At 31.9% G+C, this 24,969-nt stretch overlaps 2 protein-coding genes across 2 annotated transcripts; one reads left to right on the plus strand and one right to left on the minus strand.

Annotated features, from left to right (window-relative positions):
• Window positions 1–3,137: 3,137 nt before the first annotated feature.
• Window positions 3,138–8,402, minus strand: LOC134263474 (L-gulonolactone oxidase-like). The gene is made up of 9 exons (XM_062745824.1): window positions 8,382–8,402; window positions 7,287–7,556; window positions 6,503–6,805; window positions 6,145–6,288; window positions 5,908–6,072; window positions 5,330–5,742; window positions 4,178–4,351; window positions 3,869–4,079; window positions 3,138–3,245 (listed from the first exon to the last, which is right to left on the minus strand). The coding sequence occupies exons 1-9, from the start codon at window positions 8,400–8,402 to the stop codon at window positions 3,138–3,140; spliced, it is 1,809 nt and encodes a 602-aa protein (XP_062601808.1).
• A 5,386-nt stretch (window positions 8,403–13,788) lies between these two features.
• Window positions 13,789–15,875, plus strand: LOC134263472 (carboxylesterase 1C-like). The gene is made up of 2 exons (XM_062745821.1): window positions 13,789–15,343; window positions 15,543–15,875. Exons 1-2 carry the CDS (start codon window positions 13,791–13,793, stop codon window positions 15,715–15,717), a joined length of 1,728 nt encoding a protein of 575 aa, XP_062601805.1. The 5' UTR covers window positions 13,789–13,790; the 3' UTR covers window positions 15,718–15,875.
• The last annotated feature ends 9,094 nt before the right edge of the window (window positions 15,876–24,969 follow it).

Genomic DNA, 24,969 nt, shown 5'->3' on the forward strand with positions numbered 1-24,969 from the left:
ATTTGAGAAACATTAGCTTACTTGCGTGTAGGTTGTCGCGTTAATGTCCTATTAATGAACGTATCATTTGTTAAAAAGATGTACATTTATTATTATATAAGAAATATTTGCTCTTCGCTAAAGTTACAATGTATGCGACGCAATTTTGACCTTGCAATTTTTTTTAACTGAGCGAACAAAATAAGTGAAAATCGGTCCAGTGATACTTGCTTGAAAAGTGATAATATCGGTTTAGGTCCAGCCTAGATTCTTTCTGATACATCTGTTACTGAGATCAATAAAATATGATTGCTATGATTGCTTAATATAGTATTGACACAGTTACAAAAATTAGGAATAAGGTACAAAAGTCGCCGTCCAACTCGTTAAAAAAAAATACGGGCACGTAATATCTTTCTAAGGTCTTGCAAATTTTGTAAATATTATTTCCTAAGCGCTTGTATACTAGTTTCTCCCAGAAAATAAATATTAACAAGATTTAGACATACCCAAACACATAAAGAACTGACGTAAATCATATCATTTTTTCTCATTATATCCAATCCCCTTTCTGACACCCATTTTTGAATAATTCCTGTTTTACTAAATTTCGTTTATGTATTACAGTCAATATCGTCGTTTTACTTACACTTGGCTTATTGTCTCCGTTTGCCTTCTTTACACTCACTCACCCTAAACACACACGCTGCCTCACATACGAAAACCAAGAGAAAAGACCTTTGTTTTACATGATTATATATTGCTATTTTAGTGGATAACAGTGTATTTTAATTATCTAGTTTTACATTGCATCTTATCCCATTTAAGGTGGCTCATTACATCCACAGTTTATTTTAGATTTCAATACAGCACCACTTATAATGTAGATGTCAAATATCCAGATGGGGGTATTGATATCATAAATATTTTTTATAGAATTTTTTTGTTTTTGTTTAATTTAAGTGAAATGTTTTATTTCAGGTTTATTATTCACAGAATTTCAGAACTTTCAGTGTCAAATGATGGGCATCTTCTTAAGACAAGTACATACAGTGAAAATACCTCATAATACCTAATAATAATTTTATTAGAAAAAATAATTTTCTGATTGAAAACAATTAATGTCATTATCTCTTTAATCTATGCATAAAACATTTAAAAAATGTGTTCTGAAGAGACAATGAATGTATTTGAATGAATTACATGTGTCAAATTGAATGAATAAAGTTTAAAGGAAATGAAAAATCTAATTTAAAAAATATTTGGTATAGAAAGTCCACTTTTAAGAGTTATCTTTCCTAATTAGCCAAGACTCAAAACACTAGGGAACGTTTGATATTACATCTAAAATTCAGAAAATAGCTTTAAATTACCAGAGTATACATTTAAATCAATAAAACGATTATATAAATTAACACCAACACAGTAAATAGCGCACTTAAATAAAATTTTAATTCCAACAAGGTTGTAGATTTTAACTCGAATTTCCTCCATACATACATGTCAGTGATTGGTAGTTCACTGCATGCATTGCTATGAAATTGATATTACTTGTTTGCCGAAGATTTGACTGTTGCTTTCTTTTGTTTCTGCCTAAAAGCAATTCTTCTTGGTTTATGCATAATGAATCCGTTACTTTATTTTTCACTGTTTACAGCACCGCATGTATTGTATCATCTATTTTTAAAGCGTTTTAAAGGTCAGGGTCATATTTTAGAGGTAACTATATTACTCGTCCCCTGAGCGAACCGGTCTACATAATGGAGGTGTATTTTTTTGTGTAGTACGTCATCAAAAAGTGGTGTAATGAGCCTCCTTAAATAACAACTTTCACGATCTTCCCTTTACTTGTTTGTGTTTAACAAATCAGAAAAGCTGTTGGACATCATGTGATCACCATTTGACTGTTAACCATAAAGGACAGTCACTCTGGTGTGCGGAATTTTTCCAGTCCTTCTCTCCTTATTTCCCATATACATCACGTTATAATTGTGATGTCATAGGTTCAGAGAGTTTACAATTTGCCTGAAATGTGTAGTACTCAGTATTTGTTGACTCTCATTTTTAATATCGTTATCTATGTTTTGCTTTTCTTCGTCATTTATTTAAAAAAAATTATGTTTTTTTTTTTTTTTTTATTTATTTATTTATTTTGCTTTTTACTTGATGTTTCGCGAAAGCAGTCGTTTTGCAGAGCTAAGAAACTAGATTATATATTTGCAAAACCCCCATCTTCTTTATCTTTTTTAAAATACTTACATGCAACTCGAGCTCACAATCTTCTAAGTCCTGATATCTTCAAGGCAGCTCTCAAAATGTGCAGATTTTTTCTTTTTATTCTATTGTTCTTACCATCTAGATCACAAACAACGTTAACGTAAACACGAAAAATAAATATTTTGTACTCTGTCTTTTTTATTTTTAGGCCACCCGAGTCATACTTGTCATACTTGTATTGTAAACCCTAATTATCTGTTTTGTTCGTTTTGTCCGTTGTCTTGTGTTGATTGTCGCGTGTTGGTAATCTTTAAAAACAAAATACAGTTTCTTCTCTAAAAGGGTCGGGCTTTGACCATCAAAGTTTGAATCTTCTTTTTTATTCTAAGACATGAATGTTGATATCCTTGTGTCATCAACTTTCTTGTCAATAAATCGCCTGAATCTATCCAATTGTATTTATGAGTATGCATGTAAATATTCCTCTTAAAAAATAAATCTAATTTGAATCACAATATTCACCTAGGGTAAAACTTTTGAGTCCAAAAGACAATATGAAATAAATATTTCAGTTTCTTTACTTGAATCGAGAATTACCGGTATACGGAAAATGTTCTCGAGACCATCAGTAAAAACTTGGTAAGTCCAATGCAAGCGATAGGCGAGTCATTAAATATTCGATGATATTCCTAGAACATTCATAATTTTGGCAAATGTACTAGAGGCCACGTCTCCCATTCCCCTTACTCTCTCCGTTACTTCTGGTATTGATGATTTCATTATAATTATATAAATGTACGTACATACAAAATCTAAAGTGTTACTTTTGTATTGTGAAATGTTTTCGAAATTACAAATAAATTAGTCATAATTGTTGTTCTCATTCAAAATATTTTACATACGTAGCACACAATTGATCAGTCATTTATGTGTACATATTTTCACAGATTCAATAACTGCTTTAAGCCTTTGTTGAGAAACATGCCGCGGGGATCCGCTTTTGATGTTTCTAGTTGTTCTTTAAAAGTCTTTAACTCCAGGCACATTTTCTAAAATGTAATTTATAAAATTAGAAATATATATAAAATGATAAAGTAAAGATATATCAATTTAAATCATAACCAAAGGTAATTCTTTCAATGAAAAGCTAAAAAAAAAATTTTTTTGCTATTTTTATTTTTTCATAAAAATGTTTAGTGGATATTTCAGCTAAATATACGGTATTATACATAATTGTCTTTTTTCTGTTTTTTTTTATTTTGATGAATGATGTTGCCATGGTAACTAAAAGATAGAATTTTCATTCTAACGAAATATTGACACAAATACCAGGATAGATCACATAATGTAACAATCCTTTTTGTGTGTGTTGCAGCAAATAAGGTACATTGTAGATTTTTTCTTTAATAAAACATGTATTGCTCATTACATTCAATTTTATCTACACGAATTTTAATTATAAGTGTTTAATACCGAGCTAATCTTATATTTATTTGATTTTCACTTTTAATCATATTTCAAGAATATGTCAGGGGACACTATGGGAATAAAACCGTTGATTATTACAAAAAAATACATAATATTCATTTATCTTGAATACGTTGCTGAAAAACAAAAGGGGACATATTTTGCGGACACTATTGACAGTAATATTTTTTCTATAGAGGTATACCTCCTGGATGTGCCTGTGGATACCAGGTAGATAGTCCCACTGTTTTGCTAGGTGAGGAACGCCTCCCAGGGCCATCCACTCTCTCCCTACATCTATACTGAACTTCTCCCATCCTTTTGTACCAGTAACGCTAATTATTTCGATACAGAACACATGGCCAGAACCGCCATTGGCGGGATTGCCTACATTTCCACATCCAAGGTACATATCACTGAAACATTCATCAAAAAACATTATTCGTATATCCATGAAATACAATGAGACAGCTTTATTTTATTTCAATGATAATAATATAAAGCAAAGAATTACCTGTATGCCATAAAACGCATTTCAAGACATAAGTTCAATGGATATTCCTCTTTTTCTTCATAATGGTCTGTTTTCTCCACCACAACTTGAATGATTTCTAGGACCTTGTTATAATCGCCTTTGTGGTCAAAGATAAACTCCATATCATGTACAGGGGCGTCAGCAATGTGTGTTCTAGAACAAAAATTGAGTGTAAACAAATAGTTTTAAACCGAAGTTAAATAAGTTATACATAAAATTTAGCTAGTTAATTAAATAGTAATTTTCTTTCTTTATATTAATTTCCTATAACAGTTCGTGACTATCAAATTATATATGTATCTAATATATACATGTACATATATCATTTGTTTCTCATAGCTACATTTACATAATTATGTAGAAATAGTAAATTTGATTTTCAGCTAATCTTTTATATAATAAACCGCATTGGATATGCAAAATAAAAAAAGTAATAATTTTCTATTAAAATAACCTGTATAATACGTACACATTAAGAAAAATATATGAAGATGAATACTTGACACCTGATCCTTTGGTGACATTAGTCACATGGATCACAACTAATCAAACTTATTCTATCAAGAAGATTTTCCATCAACAATACTTTTTTCTAAATATTCCAATTAAAAGAAAAATTTCAAATGTATCATTCTGGATCCCTTTTTTCTCCCATTCTGAATCAAACAAACCCCCATATGTTTTCGATTCGATCATACTTCAATTTACACTTATTTTTATCGTTTTTGTAAAGAATTTGTCTTGTGATTTCAAGTCAATTCGACTTATCTGAATATGTGTATTCTTAAGTTAGGGTTAGAGTTACAATGTTGGCTAAGATTCTTGCTTGGAGTCAAGTTATACAATTGATCAAGTTCATATTTTCTTTTCTTTTTAAAAAGCTTACCTTTAAAAATCCCCGATAGTCTACTTTAATTAAAGATTGACCCTTTTAATCTTTTGATTATAGATAAGTTGTTGCAAGTTTGTTAAAAAAAGTATTTCTTAAAAAGGTAATCAGACGTTAGTTGACAGGCGAAAAACGCATTAAGTCAGAAAGCTTACTTTGACCCTTGATTTCGTTTTTTTTAAGTCATAAAGAGAAAAGAATTGGGTAGTTTCTTAATGTTTGTGTGTGTCTACTACACTGACCTATAGTGTATGGCATGTGGAAGCTCTTGGTACACTTGGCCACTTGGGTAGAGGACGTATTTTAATGACTTGAAAGCAGCCCAGGATAAATATGGCGTTAATTCTGTATTTTCAGCAAGTAATGGCGACACAGCAGCCAATGATTTTTGCGAAATCTTGTCTTTTGAACTTTGCCAAAGATAAAATCCAAAATCCTTACAGTCGACGTTAGATGGCGCTTTATTTATTAACCGTATCCATAAGTCGTCATTCTTAGGCTCGTAGTCAAGTAAACTGACTGAGTTGTAGGGGAACCAGAAAATCTGGGTGGACCAGTTTTCTTCCGCTAAAGACTTGATCTTTTCAGCATTGTAGAATACATCCCGTAAACTGCAATACATATTTTGTGTCTTCACAACTATTTCTTTTTCCATCTGTAAAATTAAAATGCTACGATATACTGTTAGATTGCATATACAGTGTAGAATGTAAAGCATTTTATGTTATTTGATGAACATGATTCATCTGTGAAGCATTTCCTGTTATTTGATTTTATTGAATAGTATTTTAGGCAGGACATTTATTTCTTTATAGCATACCTTAAAAGTGACGTCGTAAATAATACCAAAGCAACCGAAGCTGACGCTTACTGCGTTAAACATGCTCTTGTTCTTAAGAGTGTAAGTCCTTAGTTGGCCTCTGCTGTCAAAAACGCGCATCTTTACTATGTAATCGCTGATGCTTTTCCCATTTATTCCAGCACCCTGCATTGAAAATGAAAGTTCAATAGGGATATTATCAACGAAAGAGAGAGAGAGAGAGAGAGAGAGACTTACGTGTGCTCCAACAGAAATTGTCCCCACCACATCAAAATGATCCGCCATTACAGTTAGTGGAAGGTTAAGTTTATGTTTCAGCTGAAATTCCTTAAGCTCTGATGTTTTTACTCCTGACATAACATCTACTTCGTTGCGTGACTTCTGTGAAATGCATGAAGATTTATTATTGTTGGACTGCAGTAATTTGTATTCTAAAAGCTCTTTTATCTATTGGTATAGATATTCGTTGAATTTTTTTCAAATTTCCTTTAATATTTGAAAATACTCTTATGATAACATAATCATTTTTTGCCATAGAAGACAAACGAATATTTTCTTCAGTTTTAACTACTAGTATGTCAGAATGCATTCTTACGTTTGCTATTCTAATCTTGTGTCCATGTCTGTAATCACTCTGTAACTTGGTAAAATTCATCAAAATCTGATTATCGTCACAGATGACAGGAGCCCACGTGTGACTACCACCTACACCACGCACACCAACCCCGTTCTTCGCCGCAGCAAGAATTACCTTCTGAATTTCCCGTTTTGATGTAGGTTCACAATAAAACACACTCGCAGTTACCGTTTGGCCCCAGTTTTCGAATTCTTTCCTCTGTAGTTTTGTTTTCTTTCCGATTCCACCTTGCAAACGTTTGTATAGCTTATTGATACTTTGCTGAATAAACAAAAACAAGGAAAAGAATAATTAAATAATTCAAAAAGGAAAAAGTCGAGTACATCATTAAGGCTGTTTTGTGAATTTTATTAAACTTGAATAAGACATGATTGTTAAAATAGTATCTAATCTGTGGGATAATAAATATTAAACAATGATAAGCTTGATAAAATACTTACGTTTTCATTTTCTGACAAAACCTTTGGTTGAGTAGATATTCTAATGTTCATCTTCATCTGAAAATTATCTATAAAATGAGCTTACATGATTAAACATCAATGTCTTACAGTAATATTTTTCAGAAATTATTTAATTTTAAATGCTATTTCTTTGTTATTAATCTAACGGAATTAACTTAATTCAGTAAGTTTAAAAACCACATGCTCATGTAAAATCATATCCTACCCATCCTCATCCACCCCAAAAATAAAATAAAATAATCAAACAAAACAAAACTACAAAATCATAAATAAATCTTAACTTTAATTAGCTGCAAATTCTTTTGTTTTTGCATTACCGTTTCCTCCTTTAGAAAATGACAGTCCATAAGAAAAATATTTTGGTCTTGTAGCTCCTGAAAAGTCTGCCAGCTATCCTCGCTTTCATCGGCTATTAACAAGGGCGTATTGCCATTTTTAATGCATGCCTTAATATCTTCTTTTAACACCTTACATGTAGCAGGTGCGTCTTCCTGAGTAACTGTTGCCTTAAGAGGGATAGAGGATGGAATGGACCCCCTTTCCTTTGTTTTCTGGATAATAATGATTATAAATTAGTTTTTTTTAAAAGTGAACAAATTGATGTAAATACTTTGTATTCTCTTTGTACTTGTTACGATTGTTACGAAGCAAAATGACCCGAAGGAATAAGCTTAAGTCATCAGACAACTTTGTTTTTCGATCGGTATGCTTTTTACATTTTTAAAGACTCATAATAATTTTTATGAAATCTTACCAATTATCATTTTTAATAAAAGATAAATGTATGTGTTTTTTTTTTAAATATTTAACGTTTCAGAAATCTGTTTTAATTCTAGTGATTGTCTTGAAAGGCAAAATTGTAATTTACAGTTCGTATATAATACTGTAAACCAACTATTATTCGCGTCATCTTTTATTCGCGATTCGTCAGTTTAAAACCAATCGTCGACGATTAATTTCCGTGACAGAGGAAACATTCTCTATAATTACAAAGCAAAATAACTTGTTCGCGTCGATAAATACTCACGAGTAAAAGTACCTCGCGAAACTCGCGGATATTTCTCGCATGTTGCATGGTTTAAAGTACATGTAATACAGTCTAGATTAATGATTTTGCATTCAAAGTATTGGAGGCCTTGCAACATGTAATTAAAGACAAAATATTAGATCTAGAAACATTTATATACTGGTACTTGCATTGAATATACGAAAAAAATATTTATATACATGTAAACTAATATAAAAGCTACAATATAAATTGCACTAGTGTTCAAGGAAATCTTTATTAAAAAAAAATCATTATTAAAAAAGTGTATAGTTTGTTTTTTTATCACCGGTAACCATTGCTTATACTTAAAAAATGGCTTTTCGTTTACCTTTGTGTGATTATTACCCATCCTGGTGTCTCGTTGTGATAAACTTTAGGAGGATTAAATCTAAGTTTTATTGATACATGTTCATATGTCCTGCTCTGGTTGAAGGTATTACGGTCATGTACGGACTGGACATCCTCCCGGAAGGAAACGGGTCAGGACAATGAACCGTGCATATAAATAAAACCTATCATGTATCATTAAATAATGAATGAATGCTTATTCAAGAAAAAAAAAATTTAATATTGTATAAAACTTAACAGGAGCTGAAATAAAAAAATAGTACATAAATAAAAACACCACACGGATAAGTTTTCATAATTATTAGTTGATAAATGCTTATATCATGTTTTCTCCGTTAAACCAGCTTAGAGACAGTCGCGGCTAAAAGACCACCTAAAAGAAACACCAATATGTACAAATTTTGGATATCAAAACGAGAACTTATTGCATTTTTACTTGTATTGTCAACATTATGCCTCACAACGACTTATGCTGATTAAATACATGAATGAAAATTACATACCAATTAATATAGAAAATATATTATATGGTGTTGATTCACTAAGTCTGGATAATATATATTTTTTTTATTTTTTAGTCATGTTCATACCTTCATAAGAAACTCTAAGATGTTTTAATTAAAATTTTAGTTAATTATAATATTATATGGAAAATGAGATTTTATTTTAGGTAAGCTACTTTGTAGGGAATGTTTCCTACTCTGGGTCAACAACAATTGTTCAAACACATATGTTTTTCTAATATATTTTATATTATTATTATTTTTTTCTATTCATTTCTTTTACTCTCTCTCTTATCTCTCTCTCTCTCTCTCTCTCTCTCTCTCTCTCTCTCTCTCTGAATTCATTCTACATATGTACCAATTGATAATCTACTCTCCATACATTATTTCTATTGTCTATATGTACTTGAATTGTACCTTTACCTATGCATAGAACGATAGAACGATCATAGGCATTTATGCTTGCTGTTTAATCCAAATTCAATGAACAAAATATACTTTAAACTAAGATAGCATTGCTTAAAAACAAACACAAAAGAGTTGAAAATATATTTTAAAATATTTATATCGTGTAATTGTAGTTTAATCTATAGATAGAAAAGATAATTCTTATTGAACGGTGTAAAAATTCATTGATTTTTTGCTTCTTCTTATTTTTTACAACGCACCTTGAAAAATTACGCACTTTGAATTGTTTTTAAACGTGTGTAAAATTTGGGACAAAGTTAAGTCACTTTGAAAAAAAATTCTTTTCAAAGTGCATTAATTACCAACCATATCGACGCACTTTAAATTTTTTTTTTCAAAGTGCGTGTGCCACACACCAGTCCTTGAACTATTTGATTACCTCTTGTATATATGTAGACATCTTAAATCTTGTACTCTTTCTCATCAGGGTAATAGACATGTAATTATAAAGTATTAAAAGAATTGCTAAAATATAAATATTTTATAATATTATACTTTCATGTAAATTACTTGAATCTGATTCGTCGAGAAATATTTGCTAAAATACACTATTACCCGCTCAATAATGAAGCCACGCCCTCCTGCATAGCAACAGTCAACATTGCTTGACGACGGATGGTATTAAAAAAAAATAGCGACTGCGCAGAATTTATGCGCGCACGGTTCACTTTATATGTATTTGTATAAAACATTCAGTATAATATAATAAATATTGCATGTAGTTGAGTGTAACATTGAAAATTTTCAACCCTCGAAAACCATTGTCAACCTCGGCTGCGCCTCGGTTGACAATGGTTTTCTTGGGGTGAAAATTTTCAATGTTACACTCAATTACATGCAATTTTTATATATTACTGAATATTATGTTTATATTTCTATTTTAATACCCGTACATTAAATGCACTCAAATAACATTTTTTTAATTGAATTCAATCATAAAATCATATAATAAAACAATCATTGTTGTTTTTTTTCAGTCAAAATAATGATTTAGCCATCGAATTATAATATTCACCTTGCGCTTCGAACTCGTTGAGTATTTCCCCCTTAGCTGGCTACATGTAAATCATCAGACCTAAAAAATAGGAACAATTGTATATTTATCGAACCATCCCTTTATTTTACTAATATATTGAATCAACCTTTTGTCACACCTTGTCATATGATGTACAATACCTTAAGACAATTATGGCGTTCCATACTTGATACTGCATATAAGATGATGCATATATCGCGGCTGTCATGCAAACTAGGTAAGAGAAAACTACCTGTTCAATTGTACTGTTATTCAGTTCTAATTAATTCATAGCTAGATGTAGACATCTCGGTCTCAGAAGCAATGTGAAATCTTCTCAGTTAGTGAGAGATTTTCGAAGTTTTTTTAAACGAATGCAATATTTTGGAACACATGAGGTGCTGGGTCATCAGACATAAACGTTATTTATTCTGGATTCATCAGTTTACTGTCTGATTGGCTTATCCCTTATAGTATAGAGGATGGGACAATCAGAGTGTAGATATTGTGTTTACACTGTAAATTTATAAAACACTTTCGTGGCATCATGGGATGCAGAGGGGGGGGGGGGGGGGAGGGATTTCCCAAGCTCTCAATCAAAATTATTTGATTTATATCAGATTCATCTCAAGTCTTAATTACTATGGTACATGTACATTTCTCAAACAATAAAATGATGTAATGAGAATTGAGATTAAAACATTCTTTAAATCGTTTGTGCCTCTCTCTAAGATGACAGAGGAGTTTATAGTATGCTTTTCTACTGTATGTATACAATGTTCTGATCAGCATATACCGCGAGTGTGTCAAGACAGTTTATGATAACTAATAATCATGTTGTAAATTTTACACTTATAATTTCGTCGTAAATTTAAAATTTATAACATGATAGACAGATAAAGTTTAACAAACGTCTAGATCTGCACCATATACTTGTATTAGTACTTTGCGTATTTCACTTCAAAAACAAGAACAAAAAGTATTGATTAATCAATAATGATTTTTTTAACAAAAAAAGATTGATTAATTATGAATTATTCAATAAATTAATCAATAATTGGTATCACATTTATCAATAGAAAATTGTAATTAAAAATTAAGTCTAGTCAAACTAGTTCACTTCCCACATCCCCCCCCCTTTTTTTGCAAAGTCATAATCATGTAAAAGAGATGGACAGGATTTAATTATGGCATCTCTCACCGTCCTATTTGCTCTCTATTGATTATATTTTTGATATTATTAAGATTTCTTTTTGTTATATTTTAAGATCTATCAAATATCGTCTGAGTTGAGAATGAATGACCAAATAAAATATGTCCGGCTTTCTGTAGTCGGGTTTAAAGCAAACAAGCTAGGTCGGTCAAACCCTTTAAATTGTCACTCTCATATATACGATCAGGTGAAAATCTAGTGCATTGATACGAGTTAGTATCACACAGACGACATACTCAGCTATTTTCTCGAGCAGACTTAGGGGTGCACGACGTAACAGCATTATCATCAGTGGAGCAGGTCAGTGTCTCTAGAATCAATTAGCTATATAGATTAATTTAAATCTGCATCTACTAAACTTATTTGATACTTTTTGAACGCTATTTCGATATTCTATGAGGTCCAACCGTTGTCTGTGCCTCTGTGCATGTATCCCCCCTGGCCCATACCTATATAAATATATACGAATTTATTTCCTATGTAGTACAGTTAATTTTTCGAATTTTAAAATTTAATAACAGCCAAATGCTGTTTTAATATAAAATGTCCAGGCGAAATCAAATATCCGGGTATGTGGACTAGTGTAAACCTACATAGAATTTTTGTTCTGTATTGACATGATTGAGAAATACGCTCAATCAATATTTGCTAAGTTTGGTTAGGGGGGTACATGTAAGGAGCTTAACTACACGTCAAGACTGAAACCCAGATACGAACTTCTTTCCAATGCATTCAATTCATCTCTATATCACTTTTAATTTTATGATTTATTTTTTCAGTAATATTCGATTTTGCATTTCAAGTGTATTTGCAAATGATGTCCCAATATCGTACTTTAATCTACAGTAGGAAAAGACATAACTTATAAGCTTGTAAACATATAATAATGAAGACACGATATTTTTTTGGGTGGGTGGGGTATTTATTGTTCCAATTCACAGAGTTGATGCTTGCATGCCCACTCCCATATTTATACAAGAATGTTGAATTGTATTATATTTAAGGACTTCTTTAAAAAATTTTATATATTAAGACATATATTATTTTATCTTGGAACAAGGAATTAAGTGTTTGGATTGATAACAGAAAAGTAATTTGCTGCAGTTTCTTAGATCTAAGGGCAGGTCACTCTAACTGCATGTCATGATTTTCAGTAAAGAAAATCAATTAAAAACAATTACACTTTGATTCAGTGGGATATAAAACACTATGACTCATATTTATTTTATTCTAAACTTAGCACTGAGCTCACAAAATGATAATACCCGGCCTTCCATTTGATTATTATGACAAAGTCCATGTTTTGGTAGCAGAGACCAGAAATGCATGTAAGTGTCAGATCAAAAAGTAAAATAGGAGGTGTTCAATATAGCACTATGTAAAAAAGAATCTGTAAAAGTCTCATTAAGTTTTATTCAGTGGAGAAGTTGCAGATAAGAGATGGATACCCCATTACCCCCTCAATATTATAGAAAAATACATGTATATGGCAGTGCCCATGTTTTGCTTTGAGAGACCCGAAATGTGTGTCAGATCAAAAATTAAAATAGGATGAGCACAATAGCATTATGTAATGAATAATCTGAGAATGTATCAATAAATATAATCCAGTGATATAGGAAAAGTTGCAGATAAAGGATGGATACCCCACAATATTATACAAAGAAAACAGGGCAGTGCCTCTCTTTTGCTACAGGAAACTCGAAATAAAGGGAGGTGCACAATAGCACTGTAATCGTATGTAACAAAGAATGATTGGTATTACAGGGAAATGGATATCGACACTCCCATCACTATATACCACTCCCCCTGCTTTTCAAGCGGAGGTATATAATGATAATATACAGCACACGTCTTATTTAGACCAAGTTTTCAAGAACACTCACAATACCTTTAAACAAATCAAGAAACTCCGAAATCCATATTGAATTGTAGAAGAATGATATGGAGATAACGAACAGTATTCAATCTCAAAGTCCATAAACAATATAAAATAAGAGCAAACACGGACCTCCGAAACATCAGAGGTGGGATCAGGTGCCATGGAGGAGTGAGCATAGAAATAATTCCCTGACTGGGCTAACTACGTCTGCTAATGACGTATAAACCCTTTCTTACAAGAATACAGAATTAAATTGCAAAGCAATGATCTCATGAAACCATATTTTATTTCAGACGTTCTACAAAAAAATGAATCATCTCACATTACTCTGTGTCGGTACATGCTTGATTATATTTGCGTTTGGATCGGATGTGATTAATGTTGTCGAGGTCAAGACCCCTTCTGGCTGGGTCAGAGGATACGAAGAAATCCAAGACGAGGGGCAGTTGTATAGATTTGTAAAAATTCCATTTGCACAGCCTCCATTAGGAGATCTACGTTTTCAGAAAACCAAACCAATTGGCGAATGGGAAGGAGTCAAAGGAATTAGTGCTGTAAATGCTCCACAGTGTACGCAAGTAATCTTCCCATTACCAGGTTTGGATTCATTAGAAAATGATGAGGATTGCTTATATCTCAATATATATGTACCAGGAAAAATTTCCGAGGATAGAAATCTGTCTGTTATGGTATGGATTCATGGCGGAGGGTTTATGATTGGTGGAGCAAGTCAGTATAAACCTCAGAAGCTAGTGCTAGGAGGAGATGTAATCGTCGTTACCATTAATTATAGATTAGGTCTCCTTGGATTTCTAACATTAGATGACCCTCTTGCACCAGGAAATTATGGGCTGTGGGATCAGATCGAGGCTTTAAAATGGGTTCAGAATAATATTGCAGCCTTCGGAGGCAATCCAAAATCAGTTACTATATTTGGAGAATCAGCAGGAGGCATGAGTGTGAGTCTTCAGACATTGATTCCATCAAACGAAGGACTTTTTAAAAGAGCAATTTCCCAAAGTGGGGTAGTTTCGTTCTTTTGTATTTCAAGGAGAAGGGAAGAAAAAGAAACGAATGACGTTTTGCTTAAAAATACGAATTGTAAAGACAAAGGCGGTATAGCAGAAACCCTGGAATGTCTGCGAGGAGTATCGGCAGAAAATTTGACAGCAGCAGTACCTATGATGGAATTTGAAAAATCTTTTAATATAAGTTTTGAATTTGGAAGTTTGGTTCCAACAGTTGATGGTGAATTGATCAAAGAAAATTTGGCTTATCCAAAGTCTTGGGACGACGAGATTTATCGCTTTTTCCGAAGTATCGATTACATATCAGGAACTCTGGATGCAGAAGGAAATTCTCTGCCTCTAATGTTATCCGAAGAGACTCAAAATCACTTCAATTTTAATGTATCAGAACGGGTTCCAGTAAGCGTTTTATGTGAAATGTTAGCACCAACGTTTGTTAATACAGCTACAGGTAATATTCCGGAACTAACGAAGGAAATATGCGAGTTTTACACTACTTCTGAGGGTGTTAATGAGCAGAGTATGAGAGTGACCGACTTCAATGGCGATGCATCGTTCATCGTACCCAGCAACATTATGCTAGAAATCCATGCAAAAAACAATGATAAAGCTAAAACATACCAATACTTAGTCACAAAACCATCTCCTTTTCCGTTCATCCCAGAATTACCAGAATGGTATAGTGGAGCTGGACATGGCGAAGAACTGCATTTAATGTTTAACGTGACCTCAGATCATGTCCCAGAGGAGACACTGAAAAAACAAGACTTAGCGTCCGTAGAGAAGCTGTCTAAAGACGTCGTTAAGTATTGGACTAATTTCGCCAAGTATGGGTATGTATATGTACCAATTTTTCGAAGCTCCCGAAAAAGAAAGTTTTGCATGCTTTTTACTGTAATAGAAGTCTATGCCTTAGCCTACATTCTTATTTGTTTTTCAAATTTCTTTTTAATGTTTCAATTTTATTGGCAATTCCAAATTGTTTCAAGGATATTTAAATAATTTTTAATCCATATCTTCCTTTAATTCTAGTGATCCAAACTCAGAAGGCCTTCCAAAATGGTCCAGATTTGATACTGTCACCAAAAAATATGTTATTCTGGACACTCCCGTAACAGAAGGAGAAAATCTTAAACCCGATGCCACAGATTTATTAAGGAAAGTCATTGAAAAAGGACGATCTAATGCAATTCATGACGAATTATAGCAAAACTTTGAGGAGCTTTCATTCCTGTTAATTCTCAATGAGTTCCAACTAATGTTTTAAAAATCTCTTAGTGTGTCTTGTAAATTCAACTCTTGATAATGAATATTACATATATGTATTATTAATCTTAACCATAATGTCAGTTTTAGTACCTTTTACCGGAGTAAAAAATATATATATTTTTTACGATTTTACAATTATCTCAAGTCATTTCTTATTTGAATTATTATATATAAGTGCCTCATTTTGTAGCTGTGCGAAACTAACGACGTATGATGATGCAATTGATAATACATGCAAGGTGAACTATATGAACTTTGAATTAGCTAAAATTGTAATGTAAAGATTTTCATCTATTTTAACATTCTGCTTTCATTGGAGTAGCAATCGGAGAAGCATATCTTTAAACGATGTCTTTTAACGACGTATTACAAACAAATATACACATTTCAAAACAGAAAATCTGATGGAAATATCATTTTTCTAGCTGATAGGTCAGCCAGAAAGAAAAAAATTATAATCAAATGAAAAATTCTTGAAAACCAAATGATAATAGAAAGAAAAATACTGTAACTACCCAAACTCGAAAACCTTAATTCATAATTGTGTATATTTGGGTCCTTTTTTAGACAAATATTGTCAATGATCTGAGATGGGTCGACAATACCGTAACGAGAAAGGAAATACATGTACAGCCTTAAAATGAAAATACATGTAAGCCTCAGAGTGCCCTTATCTTCCGGTCGGTGCGGCAAGTCTACTAGGTTATATGTTTATTTTACAATAGATGCAACGTTAATTTTCATACAAAAGAAATTGTTTATGTTTATTACATTTTTACCCGTGAAATACTGTAATTTATTCATTGAATAAAAAAGATATCCTGTCACAGTGTGACGAATATCAGAAGTGCGGGAAAACTCTCGATTTCTTTTCCCATACCGAAGATTGTTGTAAAAAAAATCTTCCTTGACCTAATATAAGATAGATGGAAATAAATAAACCATTTTGACAGCGAATAAAACTGTCAAATTTACTAAAAATATGTTGCCAAATCCATGTTTACAGTGTTTTCACCTTACTTAGCTATGACATCTCAACCGCTCAAATATGACGTCATGTAGCCTATAACTGTATTACAAAAAGACAGAGCAAAGGAAAAATCACAGATTTTTTTTAAAAAATGTAATAAACAGAAAATTCAATGTTTTGTAGTTTTCGCACTCGTGAAAATATCAAAAATCCTGTCCCACTCGTGAAAAAAATTCCATATTCAACTACAAATCATTGAATATCCTCTTTTTATTTCTGTACATGTTTGTCATCAAACATTTCATTGATGGAAGAACGACTGACTAGGAAATCTGTGGAAGCGACATGCTAAGTGTTGTTTACTGGCTGATAAACGACAATGATTTTTCTTTAGAAATAAAGGAGAAAGTATTCAGTGGATGTAAATATAAAAATAGAAAAGTCAATAGGACTTGAATACCCCGACCATGATTCATTGGTAATACAAGACTAAAATATGTATTAGAGTAGGGAGCTTGATGACTATACCTTGCAAAGTTTCTTTAAAACTGAATTTAATCCCAATAAATAGTAAGGTCAAGGTAAGAACAAAACAAAAATTAAGAAATTTGATATAAATTCTCAAATTATAATGTATTAGTACATAAGTTTGCATGAAACATATCGAGAATAATTTCCTTGAGCAAGAAAAAGAAAATTAAGAAAAATGAGGCAAAGATCAAATGAAAGATTAGGTCAACGTAAAAAAAAAAACCAACAAAATACGATGTAATTAAATATCTCACATAAATATTTGAATTGATACGCATGTAGAAGTAGAAGCATTGAACAACGTTCATCAATATCAATAAACATTTAAAGTTTGATAAAACTATCTTTCAAACGAAGCTTAATACCATTAAAGATAAATAAGGTCAAGATCAAATGAAGGGCTAATGTTAAAAAGATGTAGATGCAGTTGAACAGCTTTTATCAATGCATACTAGCACGTAAGATTTGATGGAATATTAAGACATTTTAACAGTTTCTTTTAAATTAAGGTAATCACTAATTATTCAAAAATGAATACAATGCCAAAGGAAAAATCAAGGTAAGAATGTGTTGATGCACTTGAATAATTCTCTCCATTCTGTATCAGTATATGAAGTGTGGAATGTTTTTTTACATGTGAACAGACACAAAGAGGTAGAGTGTCCTTACCCTGTATTAACTGTTTAAATGGAAAGTAACTATTACTTTAGATTTACTTGGAAAGAACAAGGTTCACTTTTGCCTTTTTTGGCCCTGTGAATTTCTGAAAAACTGAAACTGCATAGTTTTAGTTAACAATGCATTAAATATCACTTAGATCTTTGGTGACTGCGTATGTATAAAAATGACGTCATTTTCTGGCTAGTCAATGCATTATGACGTCACGAAATGCGTCATTTCCTCATATTCTGAAAAAATCTACAAAAACGGCCAATTTTTAAAGCTAATTTTTGATATTTAATATAGAGCGCAACCTCTGATCTAAAATATGCAACTAGTAAATGATAGAACTGTTTCTGAGGATTAATGGACATGTTTTATTGTTTAGATCAGAGAGTGCGCTGATATTTTTTTTCTTCACTGAAAGTACTCAATAATTATTATACTTGTTTACCTAAAAATTCAAAAACATTGCAATTTCATAAACCCAGTTCTCCTAGACCTGGACTTTTAGAAGAATTTTTTAAATAGGAAATGAAAGCACCAAGTCTCTATTTTATTTTAATGCTTCAAATAGAAAATCAAGTGTTGATCAATTAATTGGTATATCAACAGGGCCATTTTATGCATAAAGTGAACCGACTTCTTTGATCTAGTAGACCAATGAAATATATGGATATAACGAACAGTATTCAAGCTCAAAAAGCTTTTAAACATTGCAAAATTGGAGCAGAGTAAATACAGCCCACCAAAAATCAGAGTTGGGATCATGTGCTATGGAAGTGTGACCTTCCGTTGCCGATGTGTCACATCAACTTTATCAAATAAATATTTAAAACTCCTTCTACATGTATATCTCTTAAAATATTTACGGTATTCGGAATCTTTTACTGTTATTCGGGCAACAAATTCACAAGCAACACTTTTAAAACAATGAATTACATAAAGATAACGATCAGTATTCAAGCTCAAAATTCCATAAAACAATGCAAAATAGGAGCAGAGCAAACACGGACCTCAAAAACATCAGAGATGGGATCAGGTGCAATCGCAGAGTTAGCATCCCCTACCGACCGGTCAAACATACCGTGTGCTCTTTGTCATGACCAGAAAATAACGGGAATTAACGTCCTGTATATATATTGGACTGACATTTAATATGAATAATGTCAGACAGCATTTGACTTAATGATAAGTTGTATTTCTGACAAAGTCACTGCATCGACCATTCAACTAACGAAATGATGACTTTAAATAAGACTGCTAATATTTTTGTTTCATCAATTTTTTGTCAATAATTTACCTCCAAGAAATTGTTTATACGTAGAGCATGCTCTTGCCTACCGAAACAACTGCGAGATATAAACCCCGGGCCCGTACGCAGGTGGTGAAGGTATATTACTGCATATTAGTAAGGGAAATTGACGATTGAAAAGTTTAATTCATCACGTTTATCATAGAGTTTGGTTGTTAGATAACAAAAAACGTCTTTTTTCAAGTAAAATATCAAAATATTGTTTTGAACATATTTTATTGACATGTCAAAGGGATTGGACACAAGTTCCAAAAACTTAAATTGACCTCTCCAAATATGAATTAGATGCATCAGACTATGTGGTATCTTTTATCTCAAACTCACCAGGATATATCGTATCAACATAAAAATGGAAATGACCATTGTTAATTTACAACACGTCGTCGGTAGATCTAAATATCGAGTTGAAGGCTTCTTCTTTTCACGTATAAGATTTTGGAGAAAACGAGGACTTTAATTTATCGTGGGGAATAGTTATGTATAAAGTTGAAAATTCGTAAGTTTTTAAGGGGGTCCTGCATCACAGTAAAATAAATCGTATTTACTGTTTTATAACAACTCTTTTTTTACTAAACTAATACAATGTAATAAAATATAAAAAAAAATTGCAAGTTATAAAATTTAAATATGATTTTATATAACTGATTTTCAAAACGATTTTCAACTGAAAAGTTGATTTACATGTAGTGTGTTTTCGACGTTTTTATAAACAAATGACTCATAAAATTCGAAACAAAGATAAGGACATACAAATAGCTCTTACGATGTTTCACAGGACAGATAGAGAATCTCCAAAATATACAAATGGTGTTACACGGTCCTAGTGGCAGCTGGTTGTAGTTTGTGAGGTTTAACAACTGTGTTAATCCAGGTTTTAGGTCTTATGCAGAGGTGAAAAGTGCCAGGTCCCAAATTTGTACACAATCTTGGAACACGAATAGGTGTTCATTTGAAGGCAGCGGCAACTATCACCGTGTGAAATGTACCCGCAAGGACATAACTCCTCCGCCCCTGCAATGCCATTGAGTGAATTTCATCTAAACAATTAAAGCGACATTTTGTTTATTTGATTAAGCCATTAATTTATAATTATCTATTTGTTTTTCTCTCTTTCATTAAACCTGTTTTTTATATATGATATTCCTTTATATCTTTACTAATTGTCATGTGAGAATACTTGGCAGTTGGAGAGCGACAAGTAAGGCGCTTAGGTCACCAACAATCGACCCTGCCGATTTTTTTTTTTGTTGTTGTTGTTGTTGTTTAGGAGTTTAAATAAATTCGAAAAACGACTTAAGCAATATCTCTTGATCATACAAGTATGTCTTACAAAAAAATTGAATCACCCCATGAACCAGTTTATGCTGATTCCGAGCAGAGTTTTTGATAACCAAAAAATCTGCTTTCTAAATAGAAGCATCGGAAAAATATCGTGGTGTTTTTATAGAAAATATATAAACAAATTTTATTTATCAACAGCAATAATTTTAACACTGAAATGAAAGTTTTGAATAAACTCCTCTTTTGTTTTCTACCAGAGATAAATACATACCGTTTCATGGGGGTGATTCAACATTTCCACTCGATGAGAAACGGTTTGACGTTTTTTTACGGAGATTCAGATAAAGGCAAGTGTCCTTTAAAGTAAATGGCTGTATAGATAAATTATCGAAAGAATCTATGGTAATAAACAGTTTGCCAGTGCATTTCATCTGATATTGTTGATATTGTCAATGTCTGCGATTCCGGAATGGGGTAGGGCTCAGTGTAATTCGGAGTTTGATGAATTACTGAGTATATAGAGGTAACGAACAACGTTTTAGCTCAAAAGTCCATCAAATAAGATACAAAATTGAAGTAAAGCATCCCCTTAAGACCGGTCATGCCCAAAACTTTGGATTAAAATTCATTATTTCTTTCTTTAAAGCAACTCAATCAGGAACATATTAGTAAGAAAACATAACCAACATAAATCAATAATGATTTAATCAAAATGTTTCAAATTACCAGCACAAAGTAGGTTATTAATCATTTAGCCATCGTTTTAATGTAACTAATCATTACAATTTATGTCCAGAAAAAGAAGACCAGTCGGAGTAAGTATACTTTCCATTTCCACCATTTGTTCTTATCCAGACTTTGTCATTTTTCTTCATTTTTATTAAAGCTGTTGATGATGCACTTCCATGGATAGAGCTGCCTGATTTGCCATCAGCGTGATTGTAACCAATTAAATTTCCATGGAGAACGATCTCCGTGTTAAACACTGATGCTAATTTTGTCAGAATTGTCCATGTGAAGGAGTAAATACCATCCCCAGGCGCCTTAAATTTACTTGTCGAAGGGTCATAGGCGTTTCCAGAATTTAAGGTTACTTTTCCGAAGACAACTATCATTAATGGCATAATTGCCAAGGTTCTGCTGGGGTGTCGATATTCTAGCGTGAAAAGCAATTATCCCTGTTTCGAACGAAAGCAGAAATCATAATAAATTCTCTTATATTAAGAAAATACATTTTTGCACAACAATAAAGACTTAATGTAAAAGATATTACTCTGAAACTGTAATTTAATCATGACTACCTTTTTCTTCTCTATTGCAATCTTTGTTTTTATACCCCATTCTTTTGCATACTGCATTGTACTTGGTGTATTTACTAATGAAATCTTGTGTGTTTTCTTTTGCAAATCCTTTGCTCTTAGTATAATCGCAATCATAAGAACTACCTCCTTCAGTGCGAAAACCCTGTTTAAAATACAAAATAGAAAGGAAACGCATCTATATGAAGGATATAATTTTACTAAGTAATTTCTAAATTGATTTAGTATACACATGCAATATATGGAATAATCATATTATTTATAAAATACTTACATTCTATCTATCTTTTTTTTATCAAAAGCCCCAAAACAACATGTCTTCAATTACTGTATATATATATATATATACGCATACTTACTATCATTAAAATGAAACTTGAGAAATTTTTACCCTGTCATTTTAACCAAAGTAGGACTTTAAAATGTAGATGTGCTTTATCGATTATGAAGAATTGTGTCAAAAAGAGATGGGGATATAATACGTGTTATTAAGATATAGTTTTGATTTCTGTTTTGCCAGAGGACAAATATCTTTTTTTCCTTTCAAAAGCCTAAGGTCATAAAGAAATTGTAGTAACTTTCAACTACATAAAATCATTCATAGCACTAGAGGGAAGGTGTCCAGGGGTATTATTAGCCTTGATTGATGCGTCTTATGCCATGTTCATTCTTTAATTGTCTTCCTTTTTGGTCAGAATAAATTGATAGTGTTGTCATCAGCAGAGTGTCCACTGTATACAATTTGTGTTGCCAAAAACTTCCAGTGGAAGCGTTGTAGGTATTTCCGGAATGTTATAAAATTAATTCAAAGGTAACAGTGGTATAACTGCCAATGTTTTCCTGATCTTTCGATAAACGCGCATAGAAAGTGATAGTTTCTGCTTTTAATTTGAAGAAAATAATCATAAAACTGCATTTTCATCAAAGACACATATAAAGTAGGTATCACACCTTAAATTAACTTTGTTTAGTATAAAGGAGCTAAATATCTTTCTCGCGTCCTGTATATATTCATTCATTCGCTATACCTCTTATTTCCATATCCTTTACAAACTTTGCTATTTCTCTAATACTTATCGACAGAGTCTGTTGGGGATTCTATAGCACACATAGCAATATGCATACAACGAAGAGTGTTGTCATTATCATGTAAGATCCGAAAGGAAGGACGGTGGTTTAAAACGATTATTTATCTTTCTTATTAACCAAAGGCGTTTGTAAATATTTTGCAAGTACATACATTTTAGGAATTGCTAAGAAAATCCCCAGAATATTTTTTTTCATGAATGAAATCTTTATAGAGTCTTCATTTAGAAATTAGAAAGAAACTTTTGTCAACTAACGTTCATATTTTGTTCAAAACAAACTTCTTGCTAGCAACGATTTTATGATAAAAAATATTCAAAACTACGTCTTTTTCATTAAAGCAGTGAAAGCGTTTTAGAGTAAGAGAAAACACTCGTGACCTTCAACTCAAGATTTAGATCTGATAGCAATACCATATGTATATCCTGGTGAACTTGAGATAAAAGATACCACAGAGTCTATGATAAACGTGACGACTTTAATTTTTCAATCGTCAACCTCCCTTAGTTATGCAGCAATATACATTCATCGCCTGGATACGAAATTTATATATCACTTTTGATTTGTCATTTTGTCATTTTATCATTTATAATGAAAAAGAAACCAACTGTGCATTGAAGTCATTCTTAAATGAGAATGTAGCTGCACTCCTGATTTTTGGTCATTCTGTGAAAGAATAAAAAAAATGATATTTTTTCCACTTTGACAGAATATCATTTTTTTCAGTAATTAAATTATAGTTTTTAACTATGGAAAGATATGAAGATAACGAACAGTATTCAATATCAAAGTCTATAAAACAATACAAAATAGGAGCAGAGCAAACACGTACCTCCGAAACATCAGAGGTGGGATCAAGTGCCATGGAGGAGTGAGCATCCCTGCTGACCGGTCACACCCGCCGTGTGATCATTGTCATAATCGTGAAATAACGGAAAAATCCGGTATCAATTCAATGTATAAATAATGGACTAACAATTGGTATGAAAAACGTCAGTCAGCATTTGACTCAATGATAAATTGTATTTGCTTACAAGGTCATTGTATCGACCATAGAATTTACGAAATGATGACTTTAAACGAGACTGCTGATATTTTTGTTTCATCAACTTGCTTGTCAATAATTTACCTCGTTTTAGAAATTGTTCATACGTAGAGCATGCTCTTGCGTATCGAATCAACTAAGATATACACATATTGAATATGAATTGGATTAAGATAATAAGCTAAATGAAGTTTGTTTATTATGTCAATATAATCAAATAATTAAAAAATATATTAAGAGTTTTTCTGTGCCATGCAGTGAGTCAGACATAGTAGTTTACTAGTAAATACTGGGCTTGTTCATGTTCTCATCTAGATCATATATTTGAATATGTCTCTGAGTAATTAATCAGTATTTAATTAGTATTATGAAATATGTGGAATACGGGTGCATATATTAATACATAATGTGGAAATTCCTATTAAATATACATATACTTTGAATATAGTGAGAATTTTGATTAACTACAATTCAAACTCCGATTGTCAAGGTCAAAATGTCGAAGTTCTTTATACCCCAAAGGAAAGATTTGTAACAAGGAATACACCCGTGAAATATGAAAGCTATAGTTGTTACTGTTCAAAAGGTATGACCAAGGTTAAAGTTCTTTAAAAATGGGTTAAAGTCTAAGATCAAACATATTTATACGCACTGCAAGGTCTTGTCACAATAAAAACACATGTGCCTTGACAATTAGATTTCCAAACTAAAAAAATTGCTATGATTAACTGCTAGATTAAAAGAGAGAATTCCTGTTAGTAGTTTTTTTTTATTAAAAAAAGACATTTTAACAAAGACAAGAATCCGACTCTGAAAAAATTAAAATAAACAAAAATGCATTGGCAGTTTTATTTCAAAACTAAAAAGTTCAGAGAAATGATGTTTCTACTCTATAAGTATATCGATTTACTGTGCATTTCATACACTGCATTATTAGTAACAGGTTGCTTTAAGACTTAAACACGCAACTACTCTTAATGCAG

This window comes from Saccostrea cucullata, unplaced genomic scaffold (genome assembly GCF_032062105.1).
Source record: "Saccostrea cucullata isolate Sc308-1 unplaced genomic scaffold, CSIRO_AGI_Scuc_v1 ctg2297, whole genome shotgun sequence".
In the NCBI taxonomy this organism is placed as follows: domain Eukaryota; kingdom Metazoa; phylum Mollusca; class Bivalvia; order Ostreida; family Ostreidae; genus Saccostrea; species Saccostrea cuccullata.

Excerpts from the sequence above, each read along its gene's own strand:
- LOC134263474 (XM_062745824.1), bottom strand. The coding sequence starts at position 8,402 with ATGGGTAATAATCACACAAAG. Across the intron at positions 6,806-7,286 it reads AGAATTTGCAGCTAATTAAA|CAAAGTATCAATAAGCTATA; the intron begins GTTAAGATTTAT and ends TTGTTTATTCAG. Across the intron at positions 6,073-6,144 it reads CAATTTCTGTTGGAGCACAC|GGTGCTGGAATAAATGGGAA; the intron begins GTAAGTCTCTCT and ends TTTTCAATGCAG.
- LOC134263472 (XM_062745821.1), top strand. The coding sequence starts at position 13,791 with ATGAATCATCTCACATTACTCTGTGTCGGTACATGCTTGATTATATTT. Across the intron at positions 15,344-15,542 it reads ACTAATTTCGCCAAGTATGG|TGATCCAAACTCAGAAGGCC; the intron begins GTATGTATATGT and ends CTTTAATTCTAG.